The following is a 23694-nucleotide window of genomic DNA, read 5'->3' as shown; positions in this document are numbered from 1 at the left end:
TATGTGTGGGTTCATATTATATATAGAGAGCCCATGTGTGGGTTCATATTATATATAGAGAGGCTATGTGTGGGCTCATATTGTATAGAGAGGCTATGTGTGGGCTCATATTGTATATAGAGAGGCTATGTGTGGGCTCATATTGTATATAGAGAGGCTATGTGTGGGCTCATATTGTATATAGAGAGGCTATGTGTGGGCTTATATTGTATATAGAGAGGCTATGTGTGGGTTCATATTCTATATAGAGAGGCTATGTGTGGGTTCATATTCTATATAGAGAGGCTATGTGTGGGCTCATATTCTATATAGAGAGGCTATGTGTGGGCTCATATTGTATATAGAGAGGCTATGTGTGGGCTCATTGTATATAGAGAGGCTATGTGTGGGCTCATTGTATATAGAGAGGCTATGTGTGGGCTCATATTGTATATAGAGAGGCTATGTGTGGGCTCATATTGTATATAGAGAGGCTATGTGTGGGCTCATATTGTATATAGAGAGGCTATGTGTGGGCTCATATTGTATATAGAGAGGCTATGTGTGGGCTCATATTGTATATAGAGAGGCTATGTGTGGGCTCATATTGTATATAGAGAAGCTATGTGTGGGCTCATACGGTATATAGAGAGGCTGTGTGTGGGCTCATACGGTATAGTGGGCTGTGTGTGGCCTCATAGGTATATAGGGGGCTGTGTGCAGGCTCATACGGTATATATGAGAGCTGTGTGCGGTCTCATACGGTATATAGGGGGCTGTGTGTGGCCTCATAGGTATATAGGGGGCTGTGTGCGGTCTCATACGGTATATATGGGAGCTGTGTGCGGTCTCATACGGTATATAGGGGGCTGTGTGCGGTCTCATACGGTATATAGGGGGCTGTGTGCAGGCTCATACGGTATATATGGGAGCTGTGTGCGGTCTCATACGGTATATAGGGGGATGTCAGCATACTTAATTCTGCTCAATATTAAGTTATAATTATTTATATTAATTGCATGCTAATATTACTATTGAGCAGAATTTCAGCTTATTGGTTCGGCCTTCCACAACCACCACGGTCTCTCGTGTGGCCCCTTAGGAAAAATATTTGCCCGCCCCAATTTTTTAGAGCATTTTGTTTATATTGTTTTCTTCAACCATTTTTGGTGGCTTTTTTTTATGTTGTCATATATTGTACATTTTTTCAAGCATTTTTCCAATGTCAGGGAAAATGGGGAAAAAACTCCATACCCAGAGCAGGCACGTTTTGAAAAAAAAGAAAAGAAAAACAAACAACACCCCAAATGGCAGCGACTAAAGGCCCCTTTTTAACGTATCATCTGCCCGTTGAGATTTGGAAAAAACAAAAAGGTTGTTAAAAATCCCACACGAAAAAAAAAAAAAAAGAAAAAGGTGTGTAACTCCAGCCTAAGGTCCGCTTCCCATGGCAGTACTTGGTCAGTTTAATGCATCAGTATTTGCAAGCCAAAACTAGGAGTAAAACAAACATGGCAGAGGTGGAATGCTGAAAAAAAGGGGGCAAGGGCTGCAGATGAAGGATCAGGTTTGTACAGCACTAAAATACAGCTCCTAATCTACTATGGGCATACTCAAGCATTTATATAAAGGTCTGTAGGGCAAAGAAAGCAAGTGACATATTTTATCATGTGCTGTTTGGTAGAGAATGCAATGACACCCCACAGAAGGACTGCCCATAGTACCCTGTGTGCCGCCATACTGAGCCCTTAGGCTACTTTCAAACATCAGTTTTTTGCCGTCAGGCAGGATCCGGCTATTTTTAGGAAAAACGGATCCGGCATAAATTTTGGAGAACTGTAGAAACGGATCCGTTTTTCTGCCGGATCCGTCTAGCAGGTTATATCTGTTTCCTGGGGGCTGGCCAATTGGATCTGAGCATGCGGAGGCTGAATCCGTCTTTTTCTGGATATGGCGCCCATAGACTTTCATTGTGGCGTCGGATCTGGCGCTTCCGGCTTTTTCGCCGGAGACAAAAAAACGTTACAGTAGCCGTTTTTTCCAGACGCCGGAATGAGACAAGTAGCCGGATCCTGCAAAAAACGGATGAAACGCAATGCCATCCGGCGCCAATGCAAGTCAATGGGGAAAAACGGGATCCGGCATTGCATTTTGCCGGCTCTGGTTTTACAAAAAAAAGCCGGATCTCGCCTGACGGCGAAAAACTGATGTGTGAAAGAGGCCTTAGAGTGGACCCCAATACTGCACGTACCACGCCAGGGCGGTCTCAGTTAGCTAAAACCAAGAGTTACATCCATCACTGTTGCCGCAGCCGGCGGTTCTGTTCACATCACGTGTGGACCCTACCTTAGGCATATGAGACAGGAAATGCTTCTAGTGAAGGCACTAAGAGTTTCCATACAACGCTAATCAAATGATTGATGAATAAAATGGTTTCTTTCCGCCACTGACTGTCCGTTCACAAGGATCTCGGCTATCCAATCCGTTAACGGTGGCTTACAACATGAGAATTGTGTATTACAGAAAGGCTGAGAAATTTCTACAATTCGCGTATACTGCCAAACTAAGGAATAACATTCTGCTAGAATCAGATTTCAGTTTCCTTGTCAACACAAGAAGGGTAAAATTACACTTGTAATAATAAGGATTGACCACAAGGTGGCAGCACAATCACACTTATGTCTCCAGTACCTCGTCCTGGTGGAGATGTTCTAATGGATTCCAAGCGGACAAACACGATTCCTCGGGAGTTCTCCTGTCTTGAGAATTCGCATGGAGCTGATCTGAAAGCCACATTTGAGTTCTTAGGGAAGACTGAAGGGGGGCTCCAGCCTGGTACCCAAAATAGCTGTGTTTCTGCACATATGAGTCACTAGCAGAAGGCTTACTTTCCGGTAAGGCACTGTAGGTCATATCCAAGGTATGCCTCCTACTTTGTGGAGCAGATTTCGTAAAGTCACTCCCGCTGCAGCTGTCATATTTATACTTGAGGTCTATGTCCATAAAATCCTTCTTATCTGCCTCCTTATCGTCCAGTTTAAGAGCTTCCATGCTAAAGTGCAGACATGCTGGCCTATAGGCGCAGGACTGCTGGCGCAGAGAACTCTCCCGACCCATGCGCTCAAGGCTATGGCCTGACCCAGGCTTGTCCACCCGGCTATCCTGAACAAAAGCATCCGGTGTGCTCAATTTAGAAAGAGATGACCACTTCTTCATGGGCCTGGAGTCCTTCATGTCAAGCGGAGTGTCAGCATGGCCATAGGTCCTACCTCCCCCAGGCAAAGCATAGCCGCTATCCCAACAGGAAGGGTCCAGCTTGTCCTCTCGGTGTCTGGGCAATGACGTCCTGGCCGTAGAGGGCATGTCATGGGCAGCGGGAAGACACACCAGTGGGTTCACTGGCTTAAATGTGGATGTACCACTGGAAGTCGAATGATCTAAGGAGGAAAAAGAACAAAGAAATCAACTGGAGTAACACAAAATTGTACTAAGGTCAAAGGCGAAAACACCGCATTATTTTACAACGGTTTAAGTTTCACCCCAATGAAAAGCAGACACACTAGTATGAAGATAAATTAGCTTCCCCTCTAAAGACAATATTATTTACATTTTATTAGGTATAGATTATTTATACACTACTACATTTCTATAGTGTCATTAACTTAACATAAGTGGTGCAATTAATGTAATCATTACATTACTAATGCGGTCCAAGCCACAGACTGTTGGCCACCAATGGACACATATATACAGTGGGGAAAAAAAAGTATTTAGTCAGCCAGCAATAGTGCAAGTTCCACCACTTAAAAAGATGAGAGGCATCTGTAATTTACATCATAGGTAGACCTCAACTATGGGAGACAAACTGAGAAAAAAAAAATCCAGAAAATCACATTGTCTGTTTTTTTTTTCATTTTATTTGCATATTATGGTGAAAAATAAGTATTTGGTCAGAAACAAAATTTCATCTCAATACTTTGTGATATATCCTTTGTTGGCAATGACAGAGGTCAAACGTTTTCTGTAAGTCTTCACAAGGTTGCCACACACTGTTGTTGGTATGTTGGCCCATTCCTCCATGCAGATCTCCTCTAGAGCAGTGATGTTTTTGGCTTTTCGCTTGGCAACACGGACTTTCAACTCCCTCCAAAGGTTTTCTATAGGGTTGAGAGCTGGAGACTGGCTAGGCCACTCCAGGACCTTGAAATGCTTCTTACGAAGCCACTCCTTCGTTGCCCTGGCGGTGTGCTTTGGATCATTGTCATGTTGAAAGACCCAGCCACGTTTCATCTTCAATGCCCTTGCTGATGGAAGGAGGTTTGCACTCAAAATCTCACGATACGTGGCCCCATTCATTCTTTCATGTACCCGGATCAGTCGTCCTGGCCCCTTTGCAGAGAAACAGCCCCAAAGCATGATGTTTCCACCACCATGCTTTACAGTAGGTATGGTGTTTGATGGATGCAACTCAGTATTCTTTTTCCTCCAAACACGACAAGTTGTGTTTCTACCAAACCGTTCCAGTTTGGTTTCATCAGACCATAGGACATTCTCCCAAAACTCCTCTGGATCATCCAAATGCTCTCTAGCAAACTTCAGACGGGCCTGAACATGTACAGGCTTAAGCAGTGGGACACGTCTGGCACTGCAGGATCTGAGTCCATGGTGGCGTAGTGTGTTACTTATGGTAGGCCTTGTTACATTGGTCCCAGCTCTCTGCAGTTCATTCACTAGGTCCCCCCGCGTGGTTCTGGGATTTTTGCTCACCGTTCTTGTGATCATTCTGACCCCACGGGGTGGGATTTTGCGTGGAGCACCAGATCGAGGGAGATTATCAGTGGTCTTGTATGTCTTCCATTTTCTAATTATTGCTCCCACAGTTGATTTCTTCACTCCAAGCTGGTTGGCTATTGCAGATTCAGTCTTCCCAGCCTGGTGCAGGGCTACAATTTTGTTTCTGGTGTCCTTTGACAGCTCTTTGGTCTTCACCATAGTGGAGTTTGGAGTCAGACTGTTTGAGGGTGTGCACAGGTGTCTTTTTATACTGATAACAAGTTTAAACAGGTGCCATTACTACAGGTAATGAGTGGAGGAAAGAGGAGACTCTTAAAGAAGAAGTTACAGGTCTGTGAGAGCCAGAAATCTTGATTGCTTGTTTCTGACCAAATACTTATTTTCCACCATAATATGCAAATAAAATGAAAAAAAAACAGACAATGTGATTTTCTGGATTTTTTTTTTCTCAGTTTGTCTCCCATAGTTGAGGTCTACCTATGATGTAAATTACAGATGCCTCTCATCTTTTTAAGTGGTGGAACTTGCACTATTGCTGACTGACTAAATACTTTTTTTCCCCACTGTACATATAGATGTCTTGCGTCTTGTTGGTTAGGCACTCCCTGCATGTGTCCTGCTGTCTAACAGCCATGGGACATGCAGCTGCAAGGACTCGAACATAGGATTCGAGCACGCCAAAGATACTCTGTTAGCACTCGAGCATGCTCTGCTAACACCTTATCCGCGCACGCTCGCCCCTCACTACTCAGCTCCTAAAATAAGCAGTCCTCAGCAGCGCCTTACAGGATTACAGGAGACTAAGCCGCTAATCAGCCTGCTAATGGCAGTCTTACGGTCACATTCATAGACCTTACAGATCAACTGCACTGAAGTGAATGAGGACAAGCAGCAGTAACACAAATAATGCATGGACAGGAGGGTCAGCCATGTTCTTTAATCAAACTAATAGAGGGTGTACTTCATTTTGCATACTTAGCTATTAGTCACAAGCAGACTAGGTTATGGGAGAACCAATTGCAGGTAGGGGCTTTGTGTAATGCCTCATCTACCCTGTGGTGGCGCTGCAGAAAAGATGAACTATCGCTGTAAAATTCTTAGCTACTCACTATAATTTCCAGCAGTGGGATTCGGGATAATATCTGGGGACCCTAACGACCACAATACAGATTAGAAAAGAGTCAGCCAAACCGGATCATCTAATGTATATGGTGGCGTGAAGGATCCAGCCTGTTCCATTTCAATACCTGCAGAGATACTGTAAACCTGCCAGTGGCTCTCTAATGGAGAACACAGGAGCAATCAGGCACGCGCTCCCGTGTATGGGGAGGTCAGGAGAGATTCAGGCACGCACTCCCGTGTATGGGGAGGTCAGGAGAGATTCAGGCAAGCGCTCCCGTGTATGGGGAGGTCAGGAGAGATTCAGGCACGCGCTCCCATGTATGGGGAGGTCAGGAGAGATTCAGGCAAGCGCTCCCGTGTATGGGGAGGTCAGGAGAGATTCAGGCACGCGCTCCCGTGTATGGGGAGGTCAGGAGAGATTCAGGCAAGCGCTCCCATGTATGTGGAGGTCAGGAGAGATTCAGGCAAGCGCTCCCATGTATGGGGAGGTCAGGAGAGATTCAGGCAAGCGCTCCCGTGTATGGGGAGGTCAGGAGAGATTCAGGCAAGCGCTCCCGTGTATGGGGAGGTCAGGAGAGATTCAGGCAAGCGTTCCCGTGTATGGGGAGGTCAGGAGAGATTCAGGCAAGCGCTCCCGTGTATGGGGAGGTCAGGAGAGATTCAGGCAAGCGCTCCCGTGTATGGGGAGGTCAGGAGAGATTCAGGCACGCGCTCCCGTGTATGGGGAGGTCAGGAGAGATTCAGGCACGCGCTCCCGTGTATGGGGAGGTCAGGAGAGATTCAGGCACGCGCTCCCGTGTATGGGGAGGTCAGAAGAGATTCAGGCAAGCGCTCCCGTGTATGGGGAGGTCAGGAGAGATTCAGGCAAACGCTCCCGTGTATGGGGAGGTCAGAAGAGATTCAGGCAAGCGCTCCCGTGTATGGGGAGGTCAGGGGAGATTCAGGCAAGCGCTCCCGTGTATGGGGAGGTCAGGAGAGATTCAGGCAAGCGCTCCCGTGTATGGGGAGGTCAGGAGAGATTCAGGCAAACGCTCCCGTGTATGGGGAGGTCAGAAGAGATTCAGGCAAGCGCTCCCGTGTATGGGGAGGTCAGGGGAGATTCAGGCAAGCGCTCCCGTGTATGGGGAGGTCAGGGGAGATTCAGGCACGCGCTCCTGTGTATGGGGAGGTCAGGGGAGATTCAGGCAAGCGCTCCCGTGTATGGGGAGGTCAGGAGAGATTCAGGCAAGCGCTCCCGTGTATGGGGAGGTCAGGAGAGTTTCAGGAAGCACTCCAGTGTATGGGGAGGTCAGGAAAGTTCTCCTGGCAGTCTCCTGAGATACTTTTCTCTAACACATAAGTGGTGAGCTGATGTGACACTTTGTACTATCCTACAATACTTGCCTTTCATCAGCTTCCATTTTGCAGACATGTGAACAGATTGGCATGGGGTATTATTAGGACAAAAGATGGCACAGTACCTACACATACTGTGGCCCAGTGAAAAGATGGCTAGGACGGCACTGGCCTCGTATTCATTCATCTGTACATCACCGATATGTGCTCCACCTTCCAGTATAATGGAGGGAAGAAGGCTGCTGAAAGTCATATGTAGCCGTATGGCCACTATCCGCTCTTACACATCCTGTAGCCCAGATCTTTGGAAACCTGAAGTTGTGCACCTTCTCGTAATGGCAGGAACAGATCAATACTGAGAATGAATCAATCCAAGTAATACCATGCCCCCTAGGGACTTAACGCCTCCACCGCCAGTCGGCGTGAAGCCATGTCATTCATGACCTCTGGGCAATACTGGAAATCCTCGCCTTCCCCAAGACCAAATCCCTGCAAAGGCCGTGAATGTCTGGACTTTTCCAATGTGTGAAATGAAGAGACACATAGAAATACTTGGCATTCTGCGATGTGGAACATCAAGATACGAACCATGTGCCAACAGCAGCAGGCTTCCATGGCCGACACGTGGGCACAACAGCTGATCTGACCGGGAATCTTACCATGCCATTAATCAGAAAACCATTTATAATGTGAGAAATACAACAAGGGGGAGCAGAAGTGAATGGGGGTCTGCAGAAATCCAAGCACATCCTGGAGAAACATGTGCACACAGTCTGATAGTTCCAGCAAAGTGGCTGGGATTTACAGAAACTTCATTCCCGCTGTGCAAACTGAGCTTCAAATCCACAGGTCAATTTCTCTTGTGGGTACGCAGAGTTTTACATAAGGATTTTCCCCAGAGAATTACACTAGATGTGGAAAATCCATGCAATGTGACTGTATCAATTAAGTGTTGCCGAATATCTAAAAGTCTCAAAAACAAAGCCGTTTAATTTAAAACATGACAGCAAAAAGAGACAAAAAACGCAGCGTCAAAAGCATGATAAAAAGTCAAAAAAAGCGCTGTGGAATTAATGGTGCTATAAGAATGAGTAAAATAAATGGTTGGCCTCTGCTTCTTCTGATGTTGAACTCTGTATGTAAGTGATGCCGGGGGTGACAGTGTAAAGGCAAGTCTTTGAGAACGCAGTCCCCTCAAATCCTTGATTCAAGTGACTTCAGAAGTTTATTTTAGAGGATCATATAAATCAAGAAGATAAAATAGATGTCCATTTGTGACAGTACTCAGTATGTCACACAATGAGATATTTCGGCTTGTTCTGTGCCTTAAATGGAATCTGTCAGCAGGTTTTTGCTATGTAATCTGAGGCCAGCATGAGGTTGGGGTTTAAATTCTGATTTCAATAATGCTGTTTACTGACAAAGGTTTTATCATCTGGCGATTATCATGATCTGTACTACTGCAGCTGGTCCAACTCCGCCCCCTCCTGGGATAAGCAGCTCAATGTCTATAGACGATGTACACAGAGAGACTGGTGTGGGTGGGGTTAGCTTTCTCAGCTCTGCTGCATTGCTAAATCTAAGAACTCTGATTGCGTCACAACTGCTGCACCCAGTAAACTAAGTGATACATTGTTGGATTCAGGGTATCTTTGCCAATATTATGCTTCTCTCAGATAAGATAGCAGAAACCTGCTGCCAGATTCCTTTTAATCTTATGAAGCACAGATCGCACTGTGGGTCTCCAGATTAGTGATGCGATGGTGCTGCCGACACAGGTGCCATGGGAGCGTTACACTGTGAGGGTGGGCGGTTGTGTGTAGAATATATATATATATATATATATATATATATATATATATATATGTCTGTGTGACGCGGTATACCATCCTCCAGTGAGGGAGCAAGAACTTGGATGCCACCTTAGCATTAATCAGGCGACATTGAACCATCTGTGTCAGTATTTCCTCAGTGCCCATTGCTTGGTTGATTCCTTGCCAGGCTATATAACCTGCTGACCGGAGGCAGGCACTGGTGGGGACAGAAGAGTGATCGACAATACTGTCTGTATGAGGTACAGTCAATGTCAGGACGGTTCGGCAGCAATCTGAGGAGCACATGTCAGGGACGCCGCAGCTCCGTGTCAGACAATGAAGCTGTGTTCCACCCTCCTGGCAGACCGGTAGCGTGTTACATGGCACAGCTGTGCAGCCATTTATAGAATAGCACAATTCACAGCACAAAGCCTGGTCTTGAATCTGACACGTCACTGCCAATGCAGAGCAGCGGCTGACACACACAGGCACAGCCAAGAAATGCACAGAAAGGACCTCTTCTAATGCAGGTCTAAAGGCAGCTGCACACTCATGGGATCTAGGTTATTCTTCTATAAATGCATATCTTGGAGGCAAAAAAAGCAATCATTTTTGCAATTGGGTTTAATTAAAAATGTAGCCCAGTTTCCCTTCTATAGCCTCTGTATTTTACTGCATATTGCTGGCTGCTGAATGAGTTAACCGAGAATCCATCAGTGAGCTTGTTCTGACAGTCATGGGCTATGTTCACATGTCCAGTAATGATCCGTTAGAACAGCTCATTACTGGACACATGAACATAGCTTCACAAGAAAGTTTGTAGAGCTTTTATCGGTCTTTTTGTCAGCTTATCTAATTTAGGACCACACACCAATTAAAAGTACAGGGAAACAAAAAGCTAAAGGTCTGATGAAACCTACGGTAATTGCGCAAATTAATTTGACATCCAAATACATGTATTTAATGGGGGGAAAAAGTCTACAATTGGTGGACAACCCCTGTAAGGACATGGTCCACATCTTCTCGGCTTCCCGAGATCTCTTAGATGACATCTGAGGCCATGCACATTTCAGTTCCATGGAGGGGAGATCACGGTCACTCTGCAGTAATGGCCATTTATTTTTCACTCTTGGCAGAGCACATGACAATCGCATGATATCATCCTGTCTTAAAAGCTGCGTAGAAGGACTTGGCAGCCATGAAATATCCAACATGGCTACATGCCAGGACCAGTTTTGGGGTGAATGTATGTAATGAGTAAACAACACGTGGTCTGGAATGCAGCCCGTCTTCGGCCACCATAAGCCCTAATTGCGATCTGCACGAGCAGGCCCCAATCACAAGGGGTCTGGTTTATGAAAACCGGTGCAATCTTTGTCGCCCATAACAACCAATCACAGTGATGCTTTCATTTCTCTACAGCAGCACAATAAATGAGACTTGTGCTGTGGTTGGCTGCTATGGACACTAATGATAGTTATGCTGTAAGCTTTGATAAACTTGTCCCATGTTTCTAATGTATAAAGATGACTAAAGTGATCTGATGAATTAGCAGTGTCGTCAAATTTTGCATAGATTAATCCATTCAACCAAAAAAAGCACTTCTATTAAAACCCCTTTTTGAGTCGTATTTAACACCTTTACTCACCTCCGACGCCGTTCCAGCAGTGTCGACACTGGCTCTCCCAGGGATTGCATGACATTACATCATGCGATCCCTGCTGCTTCACTCTCCCTATGTCACGCAATCCCTGCTGCTTCACTCTCCCTATGTCACGCAATCCCTGCTGCTTCACTCTCCCCACCTTGAGATATTTCACATACATTCGAAGGAAGCGAGAGAACAGCAGCTTTTATGTCCTGGCTACTAAGCACTGTAAGGCCTCTTTCACACTTCAGTTTTTTACAATCAGTCACAATCCGCCAGGTTTTGAAAAAAACGGATCCCCAATTTTCTTTTGAGGATCCGTTTTTTTTCCCCATTGACTTTCATTATTGGCGGATTGTGACGGATTGCCGTCCGTTGCATCCGTTTTTTTTTGCGGATCCGCCAAAAGTTGCTGTCCGTCACCATCCTCAAAGATTTCAAAACGGAGCTTGCAACGTTTTTTTCTGTGGCGGATCCTCCAGACACTGTTTTAACCCGAAATTCTTTCTGGGTGCCGGACCAAAAAAAATTCTCTCTCTCTCTCTCTCTCTCTCTCTCTCTCTCTCTCTCTCTCTCTCTCTCTCTCTCTCTCTCTCTCTCTCTCTCTCTCTCTCTCTCTCTCTCTCTCTCTCTCTCTCTCTCTCTCTCTCTCTCTCTCTCTCTCTCGGATGCGATTCCTTTAAAATTCTTCATTTGTCGGATCCGTCAAAAAAACGGACGGGTGGCACCCGTTGTCATCAGTACTAAAACGGATCCGCCATCCGTCCTTTTGGCGGATTATGACTGATGCAAAAAACTGAAGTGTGAAAGAGGCCTAATGAAGTGGGGCAGGATCGCTGGTGCTCAGGGTCATCCCTTGATCCTGGCCAGCTTCAGTGTCACTGCACTCCTGTGATGTTCTCCAGGCAATGCTGCCTCATGTGGCAACATAGGAGAGTACAGTCTGGGCCAGTGGTGCGTCAATGCTACGGACACGTACTATCGATCACACAGCCTCCCCTCCCACTACCACCCCCAAGGTCCATCACCCCAGCAAGCTGGAAGTTAGGAGGCAGCCAAGATGAAAAGAACCTTCTAAATGCTTTTTAATCCTGCCGTAGGTGTAAGAAGACATAATACATTTTGCAAATTTCATCTACTCCACTTGAAGAAGAAACCTAAAATTACCATCTCAATGCAAAATTGTGTGCCGTGCTGATGATTCTGGTGTCAACGCTTTCATTGAATATTCCCCTTGCAGCAGAGAACAAAGCCCTTCACTTGTTTGGGAAGTCACCAGTAATGTAGTATGTAAAACGCGTTAACAGCTGCAAATAGTTTCATTGGCTGAGCGTGTTCCCTCACTGGTTTATATTCACTCATTATATGAAATAATAACCAAGCCAAACTGAACTCGCGCACATGTATGCCAAATCAGATTGTCCTTTATAGAGCATCCCCCAAAGAAAAACATCTACCAACTAAGGACAAAATTTGAATCTATATAGAAGGACAAAGACACTAAGGTAAGGAAAATAAACCTTCTAAGGCTGGGGTCATATAGCGTTTTCCACTACATTCAGCTTCCCTGTCAGGCCTTCCGTCCGAGCACTCCCCTCCCGCAAAGTAGGATTCAGGTGTATGGGCCAAAGGGGCTACTGACTATACGTCATTTACTGCATCTTACCGCGCACCTCAAATTGGTGACTACAGCCAGAAATGATGCACGACAGAGCACACTGTGACTACGTATAGATCAGTATAATCAATGGCCCCTTTCGTACGGACAAAAATGTCCTTATTCAAAACGCCAGATTTTTTATGAGAACTTAAGACTGATAGCCTCTATGGCAACTAAAAATGAGGCTAAAAGCATACACCAGAAAAGGCTCTTCCCATACCATCCCTAGGGTGCTGCAGAAATAATTAAAAATAAAAAAATCTATACTCCTGTCCTGCACCTTCGCCATACCTTCACGCTGCACCCACTGTCAGAAGACTACAAGTGGACACAGGGCTGAAAATGGAGTCGATTCAGGAGGTATATATAGAAGTAACACCGGGGTTATTGAAAGGAATCTGTCAGTAGGATCAAACCCCCTAAGCAGTCTATAGGAAGGTGAATAAACTGATACCCGTGATCCAATATCTTGTACCAAAGAAATCCACATCTTTCTTTTGAGCTGTTAAAAACTATGGGTGGGACAGATCTCCCTGAGAATCTGCCTCCAGAGGTTACTGTAAATGAAAGGAGGCGTTACTAGTATGAGACATGTAATGACTGACAGTGCTCTAAAAATCACACGCTGCAGTGAGATCAGAGCCGACCCAGTACAACGGAGCGGACACTGTAATAAAACAAAGTTGACTTCTGCTGTACTAACACATACGATATGTACTGCAGTTGCCTCTTAGTGCTTTCGCTTCCATGTCACAAGCAGCCAGTGTGGATTAGATGGGCAGAGCTGACATCATTACAAATGTGTTTGTAATGAGACCAGGGTCATCTCTGCTGTGCTATGTTGGTTATAATCAGGCACAGCTCTGTAGCAGAGCTGCCAGCATTAGAAGAGGTCAAGTGATGCAATAAATGTTTGTAATGAGACAAAGCTCACTTCTGCGAGTGTATAACATGGCCGAGTGCTACCAGATGCTTTTTATAGGAGAGCACTCGGCCCAATGTTATACTACGGGGCAGTGCAGATTGCAATTTTTTTTTCTCATGTCGATTCTGCATTTGATTTACACTAATCACTAGAGTCTCATGCAGATTAGTGAAAAATTAAAGTCATTGTGGTGGTAACATGAACATTATTACCGTACATACAGACCAATGGTCGGTGTGAAACAAATAAAAATATTGCAGCAAAACGGATCACGTATGGGTTACCATCCGTATGTCATGCATTGTTCTAATATATACCATGCAGTATCATTTTTCGTTTTTGCAAAGGGTTTCCCTATGGAGGGACAGGTCCAGACGGTGGCCACTGTAGGGTGTTCTCCAATGCAGTGTGCACCTCTCTTTAGAAACTGGGCACGGGAGAAATTAACATTATCATCAGTCGTACCCCAATAGACATCCACTGCACAATCAGTCATAAAGACCCCGCAAATATGCTCAGCTTCAGGGAAATTAGATAGAAGCTAGAACTAAAGTTAGTTTTTACAGAATTGCAACGTGAACGCTCCCCGCTACATGTTCTCTTCAGGGATTTCACGTCAGGCTACCATTAATTAGGGAATAGAACAAAGTGAGGCCATAAATAATAAATGCACCCGCTATAAGGATTATCGTTTTATTCAATATTCATGGCAATATTACTTCCAACAGACGACAGATTTCAATCTCTTTGTAGGCCTTCCAAAAGAAATATTAATGTGTCCCAACCTAGTCGGCCCACAGTGTCTATGAGGAGGCAGCAACTAAAATGTGACAGCAGCAGAGGATCAGGACTAATTAGATTGCTATGGCGGGGGTCAGCGGCACCAATACGCGGCATATGGCACACAAACCGGAAAACATAACATATTCCTGTATTTCAAGGCAAAGGTATCTATACAAATAACCAGGTCAGCAAAGGAGACTGAATAGAGGGGCAAAGACCGGCATAATAATGAGAGAATGACATAGAAAACAATGGCCATCTCACCGTATGTACACATTAACAAAACTAAAGGGATGGGTCACAATGAAGGTCATCCTAAACGCAAAGGTGCGGCAACCCCCCCAGGCCGAACATTTGATGGTGCAGCAGTAACACCATGTACAATGGAGCATTTGCAGTGGTCGATTAGTGTAAATGAGTATTCCTGGGAATGTACACTTCCCGATTATCACATATTGTAATCAGGCTGACAAAGTAATTTAAGACACCTGAAAAATGACATTCGATTGCTAGGAGAAATGATTTTTTAAAGGATCACTTGCCATCAACATTTTTATCCTCTTAATATATTGCACTCATCATAATGTACAGCAGTGTGTACTTACAATTACTCATTTTGTCTTTCTACCCAGCTAATTCTTCTCTTTTCCATTAGGTCTATGACATCACGTGATTAAAAACTAAAGGCCCCGTCTCACATAACGAGATCGTTAGCGAGATCGCTGAAACATCACAGATTTTGTGACGCAAACAGCGACCTCGCCAGAGATCTCGCTACATGTGACACGCAGCGGCGACCGCCCCCCCCGCTGGATATCTCTGATCGTGCTCGAATGTCCTGGGCCATTTTTTGATCGTTGGCGTCCCGCTGGCCAGAGTGCATTGCTGTGTTTGACGCCGACGAGCGACCTCGTTGGCGACGCAGAACTCAGGGACACAGGCGTGAGTTGTCAGAATAGCTGTTGTGTGACAAGGTCCCAATGACCGCCGAGGTCGCTATACGGATCGCCGGATCGTTGCTGCGTCGTTGAAGAGATCTGCCTGTTTGACAGCTTACTAGCGACCATGTAGCGATGCACCAGCGATCCTTACCAGGTCGTATCGTTGTCGGGATCACTGTTGCGTCGCTATGTGAAACTGGACCCTAACTGAATCCTTCAAAGCTATATGTAGAAACAGGAAGTTAATTATCCCTGCATGAGTCATGAGTTACTGCAAAAGAGATGAGGCAGCAGCTGGATCAGGAGTTGATAAAGAGGATGATAAATACAGGGACAAGAGACTTCCTTTTTCTACATAGAGAAGAGAAGAATTAGCTGGGTAGAAAGGCAAAATGAGCAATTGTAAGTACACAGTGCTAGATAACATGGTGATTGCAATATAATAAGAAGATAAAAGCTTTGGTGAAAGGAGTGCTTCTTTAGGCTCCATTAAAATCATTGTTCTCAGCAGCACATGGTCCTGTGTAAAAAGGCCATGTGCTGCCGAACACAATGACAGTCTACAGTGGGGAAAAAAAGTATTTAGTCAGTCAGCAATAGTGCAAGTTCCACCACTTAAAAAGATGAGAGGCATCTGTAATTTACATCATAGGTAGACCTCAACTATGGGAGACAAACTGAGAAAAAAAAATCCAGAAAATCACATTGTCTGTTTTTTTTTCATTTTATTTGCATATTATGGTGGAAAATAAAGTATTTGGTCAGAAACAAAATTTCATCTCAATACTTTGTGATATATCCTTTGTTGGCAATGACAGAGGTCAAACGTTTTCTGTAAGTCTTCACAAGGTTGCCACACACTGTTGTTGGTATGTTGGCCCATTCCTCCATGCAGATCTCCTCTAGAGCAGTGATGTTTTTGGCTTTTCGCTTAGCAACATGGACTTTCAACTCCCTCCAAAGGTTTTCTATAGGGTTGAGATCTGGAGACTGGCTAGGCCACTCCAGGACCTTGAAATGCTTCTTACGAAGCCACTCCTTCGTTGCCCTGGCGGTGTGCTTTGGATCATTGTCATGTTGAAAGACCCAGCCACGTTTCATCTTCAATGCCCTTGCTGATGGAAGGAGGTTTGCACTCAAAATCTCACGATACATGGCCCCATTCATTCTTTCATGTACCCGGATCAGTCGTCCTGGCCCCTTTGCAGAGAAACAGCCCCAAAGCATGATGTTTCCACCACCATGCTTTACAGTAGGTATGGTGTTTGATGGATGCAACTCAGTATTCTTTTTCCTCCAAACACGACAAGTTGTGTTTCTACCAAACAGTTCCAGTTTGGTTTCATCAGACCATAGGACATTCTCCCAAAACTCCTCTGGATCATCCAAATGCTCTCTAGCAAACTTCAGACGGGCCCGGACATGTACAGGCTTAAGCAGTGGGACACGTCTGGCACTGCAGGATCTGAGTCCATGGTGGCGTAGTGTGTTACTTATGGTAGGCCTTGTTACATTGGTCCCAGCTCTCTGCAGTTCATTCACTAGGTCCCCCCGCGTGGTTCTGGGATTTTTGCTCACCGTTCTTGTGATCATTCTGACCCCACGGGGTGGGATTTTGCGTGGAGCACCAGATCGAGGGAGATTATCAGTGGTCTTGTATGTCTTCCATTTTCTAATTATTGCTCCCACAGTTGATTTCTTCACTCCAAGCTGGTTGGCTATTGCAGATTTAGTCTTCCCAGCCTGGTGCAGGGCTACAATTTTGTTTCTGGTGTCCTTTGACAGCTCTTTGGTCTTCACCATAGTGGAGTTTGGAGTCAGACTGTTTGAGGGTGTGCACAGGTGTCTTTTTATACTGATAACAAGTTTAAACAGGTGCCATTACTACAGGTAATGAGTGGAGGAAAGAGGAGACTCTTAAAGAAGAAGTTACAGGTCTGTGAGAGCCAGAAATCTTGATTGCTTGTTTCTGACCAAATACTTATTTTCCACCATAATATGCAAATAAAATGAAAAAAAACCAGACAATGTGATTTTCTGGATTTTTTTTTCTCAGTTTGTCTCCCATAGTTGAGGTCTACCTATGATGTAAATTACAGACGCCTCTCATCTTTTTAAGTGGTGGAACTTGCACTATTGCTGACTGACTAAATACTTTTTTTCCCCACTGTATGTGCACGGGAAGTGCAGTCAGCCTGTCTAGATAGGCTACTGAACAACTACTGATCAGCAAACCGGAAGGCGATCAAGGCTATGTTCATGCAAGTGGTTACAAATTGACTACTATACTTTTGCGTCTTGCAGAAAAAGTGGTCAGACAACCAAGCAAGGAGCTCAAACACAGTCCACACGTACTGGCTATTAGCCCTGTCCTTACAGATGGTGAACAGGATAGCCACAGACTGGCCCGATGAATGGGGCCTACCCATAAGGATCGGACGACACATCTTTGCCTATTATTTCTGCTGCCTTATAAACACATTTCAGATTTGCCATAGGTAAGTGAGCATATCCTTAAAGCCAATATTGGGATCATTACCATGTCAGACACAATGGAGATACACAAAATAAAAAGGATTCCTATAGCGCCAAATTCCTCCTTTTATTTTTCCTTAAGCAGGCACAGATCCCACCAAGCGGAGAATAATGCATTCAGGAAGCTAGTTCTGTAAAAGCTATCTGTGCTTGAAAAAGACAACAGTTTAGATATTAAATCATTGGTAGCTAAGCTTCCATGAGAAAAAAGCAGAAAGACCTAACAGGAAGACTAAACCAGAAGAGGACTGCAGTCAGAAAACACTAGGTTACCGCAGCACTGGATAAAAAGCTCTTAGCCGGGGGTCCGGAGCACAGAGATGACTCACGCTGATCCCAGATTTAGACAAACAATCATCCTGCAGCTCCCGGAGGACCAGCAAAAGGCGATTATCCGTACTCCAGCCCCAACCTGGGAGCAGGGTCTATTCATAGGAAAATCTCATGAATGTGTGAAGAATGTAATTACGCTAATGGAAGGGTCTACACCTGATGCCGACAAAGACCCACGAACACACAAAAGCCAGCAGATGAGACATGGCTTCCAGGCCAACAGAGGCAACATGGCTTCCAGGCCAACAGAGGCAACATGGCTTCCAGGCCAACAGAGGCAACATGGCTTCCAGGCCAACAGAGGCAACATGGCTTCCAGGCCAACAGAGGCAACATGGCTTCCAGGCCAACAGAGGCAACATGGCTTCCAGGCCAACAGAGGCAACATGGCTTACAGGCCAACAGAGGCAACATGGCTTACAGACCAACAGAGGCAACATGGCTTACAGGCCAACAGAGGCAACATGGCTTACAGGCCAACAGAGGCAACATGGCTTACAGGCCAACAGAGGCAACATGGCTTACAGGCCAACAGAGGCAACAAGGCTTACAGGCCAACAGAGGCAACATGGCTTACAGGCCAACAGAGGCAACATGGCTTACAGGCCAACAGAGGCAACAAGGCTTACAGGCCAACAGAGGCAACATGGCTTACAGGCCAACAGAGACAACAAGGCTTACAGGCCAACAGAGGCAACAAGGCTTACAGGCCAACAGAGGCAACATGGCTTACAGGCCAACAGAGGCAACATGGCTTACAGGCCAACAGAGGCAACATGGCTTACAGGCCAACAGAGGCAACATGACTTACAGGCCAACAGAGGCAACATGGCTTACAGGCCACCAGAGGCAACATGGCTTACAGGCCACCAGAGGCAACATGGCTTACAGGCCACCAGAGGCAACATGGCTTGCAGGCCAACAGAGGCAACAAGGCTTGCAGGCCAACAGAGGCAACAAGGCTTGCAGGCCAACAGAGGCAACAAGGCTTACAGGCCAACAGAGGCAACAAGGCTTACAGGCCAACAGAGGCAACAAGGCTTACAGGCCAACAGAGGCAACAAGGCTTACAGGCCAACAGAGGCAACAAGGCTTACAGGCCAACAGAGGCAACAAGGCTTACAGGCCAACAGAGGCAACAAGGCTTACAGGCCAACAGAGGCAACACGGCTTACAGGCCAACAGAGGCAACACGGCTTACAGGCCAAGAGAGGCAACAAGGCTTACAGGCCAAGAGAGGCAACAAGGCTTACAGGCCAAGAGAGGCAACATGGATTACAGGCCAAGAGAGGCAACAAGGCTTACAGGCCAACAGAGGCAACACGGCTTACAGGCCAACAGAGGCAACACGGCTTACAGGCCAAGAGAGGCAACAAGGCTTACAGGCCAAGAGAGGCAACAAGGCTTACAGGCCAAGAGAGGCAACATGGCTTACAGGCCAAGAGAGGAAACAAGGCTTACAGGCCAACAGAGGCAACACGGCTTACAGGCCAACAGAGGCAACACGGCTTACAGGCCAAGAGAGGCAACAAGGCTTACAGGCCAAGAGAGGCAACAAGGCTTACAGGCCAAGAGAGGCAACATGGCTTACAGGCCAAGAGAGGAAACAAGGCTTACAGGCCAACAGAGGCAACAAGGCTTACAGGCCAACAGAGGCAACATGGCTTACAGGCCAACAGAGGCAACATGGCTTACAGGCCAACAGAGGCAACACGGATTACAGGCCAACAGAGGCAACACGGCTTACAGGCCAACAGAGGCAACACGGCTTACAGGCCAACAGAGGCAACACGGCTTACAGGCCAAGAGAGGCAACAAGGCTTACAGGCCAAGAGAGGCAACAAGGCTTACAGGCCAAGAGAGGCAACATGGCTTACAGGCCAAGAGAGGCAACATGGCTTACAGGCCAAGAGAGGAAACAAGGCTTACAGGCCAACAGAGGCAACAAGGCTTACAGGCCAACAGAGGCAACATGGCTTAGAGGCCAACAGAGGCAACATGGCTTAGAGGCCAACAGAGGCAACATGGCTTAGAGGCCAACAGAGGCAACATGGCTTACAGGCCAACAGAGGCAACATGGCTTACAGGCCAACAGAGGCAACATGGCTTACAGGCCAACAGAGGCAACATGGCTTACAGGCCAACAGAGGCAACATGGCTTACAGGCCAACAGAGGCAACATGGCTTACAGGCCAACAGAGGCAACATGGCTTACAGGCCAACAGAGGCAACATGGCTTACAGGCCAACAGAGGCAACATGGCTTACAGGCCAACAGAGGCAACATGGCTTACAGGCCAACAGAGGCAACATGGCTTACAGGCCAACAGAGGCAACATGGCTTACAGGCCAACAGAGGCAACATGGCTTACAGGCCAACAGAGGCAACATGGCTTACAGGCCAACAGAGGCAACATGGCTTACAGGCCAACAGAGGCAACATGGCTTACAGGCCAACAGAGGCAACATGGCTTACAGGCCAACAGAGGCAACATGGCTTACAGGCCAACAGAGGCAACATGGCTTACAGGCCAACAGAGGCAACATGGCTTACAGGCCAACAGAGGCAACATGGCTTACAGGCCAACAGAGGCAACATGGCTTACAGGCCAACAGAGGCAACATGGCTTACAGGCCAACAGAGGCAACATGGCTTACAGGCCAACAGAGGCAACATGGCTTACAGGCCAACAGAGGCAACATGGCTTACAGGCCAACAGAGGCAATAAGGCTTACAGGCCAACAGAGGCAACATGGCTTACAGGCCAACAGAGGCAACATGGCTTACAGGCCAGAGCGCCAATCATCCTACCTAAATGGTGACCTTTCCCTGACCACCCATCCTGGCGCTTGTGTATCGGAGTCACTGACTGAGCAGATGACGGGATACACCGGATGTGCCCAGAGGCAACTAGCCGTGGCCCGCTTAAATGCGCTGAGTTCAGTAATAGAAAACCCTGATAAAAGACAATGATTATTGACCACATTTGGCTTCAATTCCCAACATTCTGGTCTGATAGATTGTTAGTAGTGATGAGCTTGGATACTGGATGAGTAAGTTGATGCACTTTCTAGACATTTTCAGAACATCCCTGTGAAAGATTTGTGAAAAACAACCCTGTATGGCTTCACTATTACACATCTAGTTATATGTGAAAAACAAAAACAAAAAAAAAACCAACAACATTAAAATGACGGCACGTTTATTAATCCAGAGGAGTTGAACCATCCTGTTCATTTATTGTATTGACATTTTTTGGCAGACAGCTTTATTTTTCGCTATTTTCTATTTATTCCATGGGAAAAAGTGGTTTCTGATTTGTATGGATTGAATCCAGCAATATCTTTATTTTAATTCTGCCATTAGTCTATTCTCTATTTTTTGGCATTCCACTGGGAATAGGTAAAGCAAGCTAGACTTATGGTAATAGAAAAAAGAAAACCTTGCTGTATCTGTTTTCCATCACACTTGAATCCTTCTTAAATGTAAAACTTTTGTCGACCCCCAATCACTTGCCGAAAAAGCAGAAGTGTGGGGGCTATGTGCATGTGCAGGGACAGACCTTACGCAATGCTTTCAGCCACATTCCTTTAAGAGATTGCTGTACCAAGATAACAACCACGTGCCCCCTTAGTAATGAATCATTTCCAGCCATACAAAAGGCACCGATATTAGCAATTCAAATAAAAGCACACAAGTGATCATGTATAAATACTAGGCCAGACAAAAGGGGGACATTTGTCCACAGCAGCCAATCAAATCACTCCCTCATTATCTAACCTAAAGCACAAATTAAAAGCAGACAAGGCAAGATGGACAACTGTTTAAAGGGAATCTGTCAGCAGGTTTGTGCTATGTAATTTGAGGGCAGCGGTCTGTTACTTATAGGCTATGTGCTGTTTCCCTGCAACGAAGAATGTTTTATCAGCCGGAGATTATCACTGTCTAGACTGGTGCCTGCATGAGCCTTGGTCTGACCACGCCCCCAGCACTGATAAGCAGCTCACTGTCAATAGACAATGTACACAGAAAGCTGCGGTGTGGGATGGGTTAGCTTTTTGAGCTCTGCTACAACAAAGACTCTGTGTTACATCTCCTGCACCCAGTAAGCTAAGTGATACATCGCTGGAATCAGGGTCTCTTTTCTACATGATGCTGCTCTCAGATGAGATAAGGTCCCGTTACATTTAGCGATGCACAAGCGATCCAGACAACGATACGACCCGGTCAGGATCGCTGGTGCATCGCTAAATGGTCGCTAGTGAGCTGCCAAACAGGCAGATCTCACCAGCGATGCAGCAGCGGTCGGCGGTCATCACTTACCTGTCACACGCAGCGAGGGTGAAGTCTTCCGCCCGCATCCATGGAGTCGCTCGTCGGCGCCAGCAGGAAGCGGACAACGAGAAATAGACCAGGACGATCTCGTGCGATCAGTAATATCCAGTGGGGGAGCCGGCTCGGAGGTGTCACATGTAGCGCGATCGCTACCGATATCGCTGTTGCGTCACAAAATCGGTGACGCTTTAGCGATATCGCTAGCAATCTCGCTATGTGTGAAGGGGGCTTTACCTGATGACAGACTCCCTTTAACGAGGTCCTGCCAGTTATCCGGACCTTTGATAGCAAATACTTGTATTCTCTAAGGCGTAAGAATTTTAATTTGTTTTATTGTTAAAAAATGTGCTGTTCTATTCCTAATAGAATTGTATGTATGAATTGACAGCTGGGTGTTGGAAATGCGTGTTTACACTGTCTGACACTATCCAATCAGCATTGACTGTGTAGGGACACCCATTGGCAAGGGGAATGGTAACACCCACTTGACACTTTATGTAAAGAGAAGAACAATGGAAGCCACACTTAAAAAATAGCCAGAATAGATAAAACAGACAAAAAGCTGTATAATCATTTCTAAGAGTTTAATTCAATCTCCATCCACTGAGACTGATAGTTCCTCAGTGCCCTTCCACCCAGCTGCTGAGATCTCCCACTGCTTAGTACAAACTGCAGCAGTCTGTCTGGCGGGGCAGGTGGAGACTGAATACACTTGGACCTATGAGAACATTTTCCTGCTATAGCTGGACTATATCAGGATAAGGCTGGGATCACATATACGAGAAACTCGGCCGAGTCTCGCATCTTAACACCCGGCACTGCCACCGGCACTCTGGAGCGGAGAGTGCGGCTCCATGTATTGCTATGCGGCCAAACGCTCCTGCAATGCGAGACTCGGCTGTGTTTCTCACATATGTGATCCCGGCCTTATACAGCTATTCTAATAGGGATTTAAAAATTAAAAGGAATCTGACAAGTTTTTTGCTGACTCATCTGAGAGCAAAACCCAAGACAGAAACAAAATGAACATATACCCTGCTGTAAGTAGAAGCAATAGCACATATATAAAACATCAGGTACTTTGTAAACACAGTTTTTAAATACAAAAAAAAGCGTAAAAAAACCATCTCACCAATGTCAAGGTGTACCCAAGTTCTAACCGTGTGGCCATGTTTGGGACCCAGTCCTGCTCAGCCCTTATTCACAGAGGACATCACTACGATGCATAGTAAGGTTTTAAAATTCGAGGTTAGAACCATGCCGATTTGGGTACAACTAGACTCTGGTGGGATGGCTTTTATGCTTTTTCGATCAAAAAGGGGTATTTTTCATTTTCTGTCTTTGGTTTTGTCTGTTTGATAGCCAGTGTGAACATGATCCTATTTTACATGGACACCACCTTGTACTCCAGTTCATTTTTTTTCGGTTTACTCATCTGAGAGCAGCATAATATAGGAAGAGGTAGCTTGATTCCAGCGATGTATCACTCA

At 45.9% G+C, this 23694-nt stretch overlaps 1 protein-coding gene across 2 annotated transcripts in view; it reads right to left on the bottom strand.

Moving 5' to 3' along the window:
- The window catches only part of CEP85L (centrosomal protein 85 like), a 161243-nt gene that overhangs the window by 102485 nt on the left and 35064 nt on the right, over positions 1 to 23694 (bottom strand). For both annotated transcript variants that reach the window (XM_073575933.1, XM_073575932.1), the window contains exon 3: positions 2671 to 3416. In XM_073575933.1, the coding sequence (XP_073432034.1) occupies positions 2671 to 3416 (746 nt within the window). The remainder of the gene's footprint in view (positions 1 to 2670; positions 3417 to 23694) is intronic.

This window comes from Dendrobates tinctorius, unplaced genomic scaffold (genome assembly GCF_039654945.1).
Source record: "Dendrobates tinctorius isolate UK_male_01 unplaced genomic scaffold, ASM3965494v1 ptg000046l, whole genome shotgun sequence".
Taxonomy (NCBI): Eukaryota; Metazoa; Chordata; class Amphibia; order Anura; family Dendrobatidae; genus Dendrobates; species Dendrobates tinctorius.
Note: the sequence above shows the minus strand (reverse complement) of the source record. Positions and strands in the feature narration are given on the sequence as shown.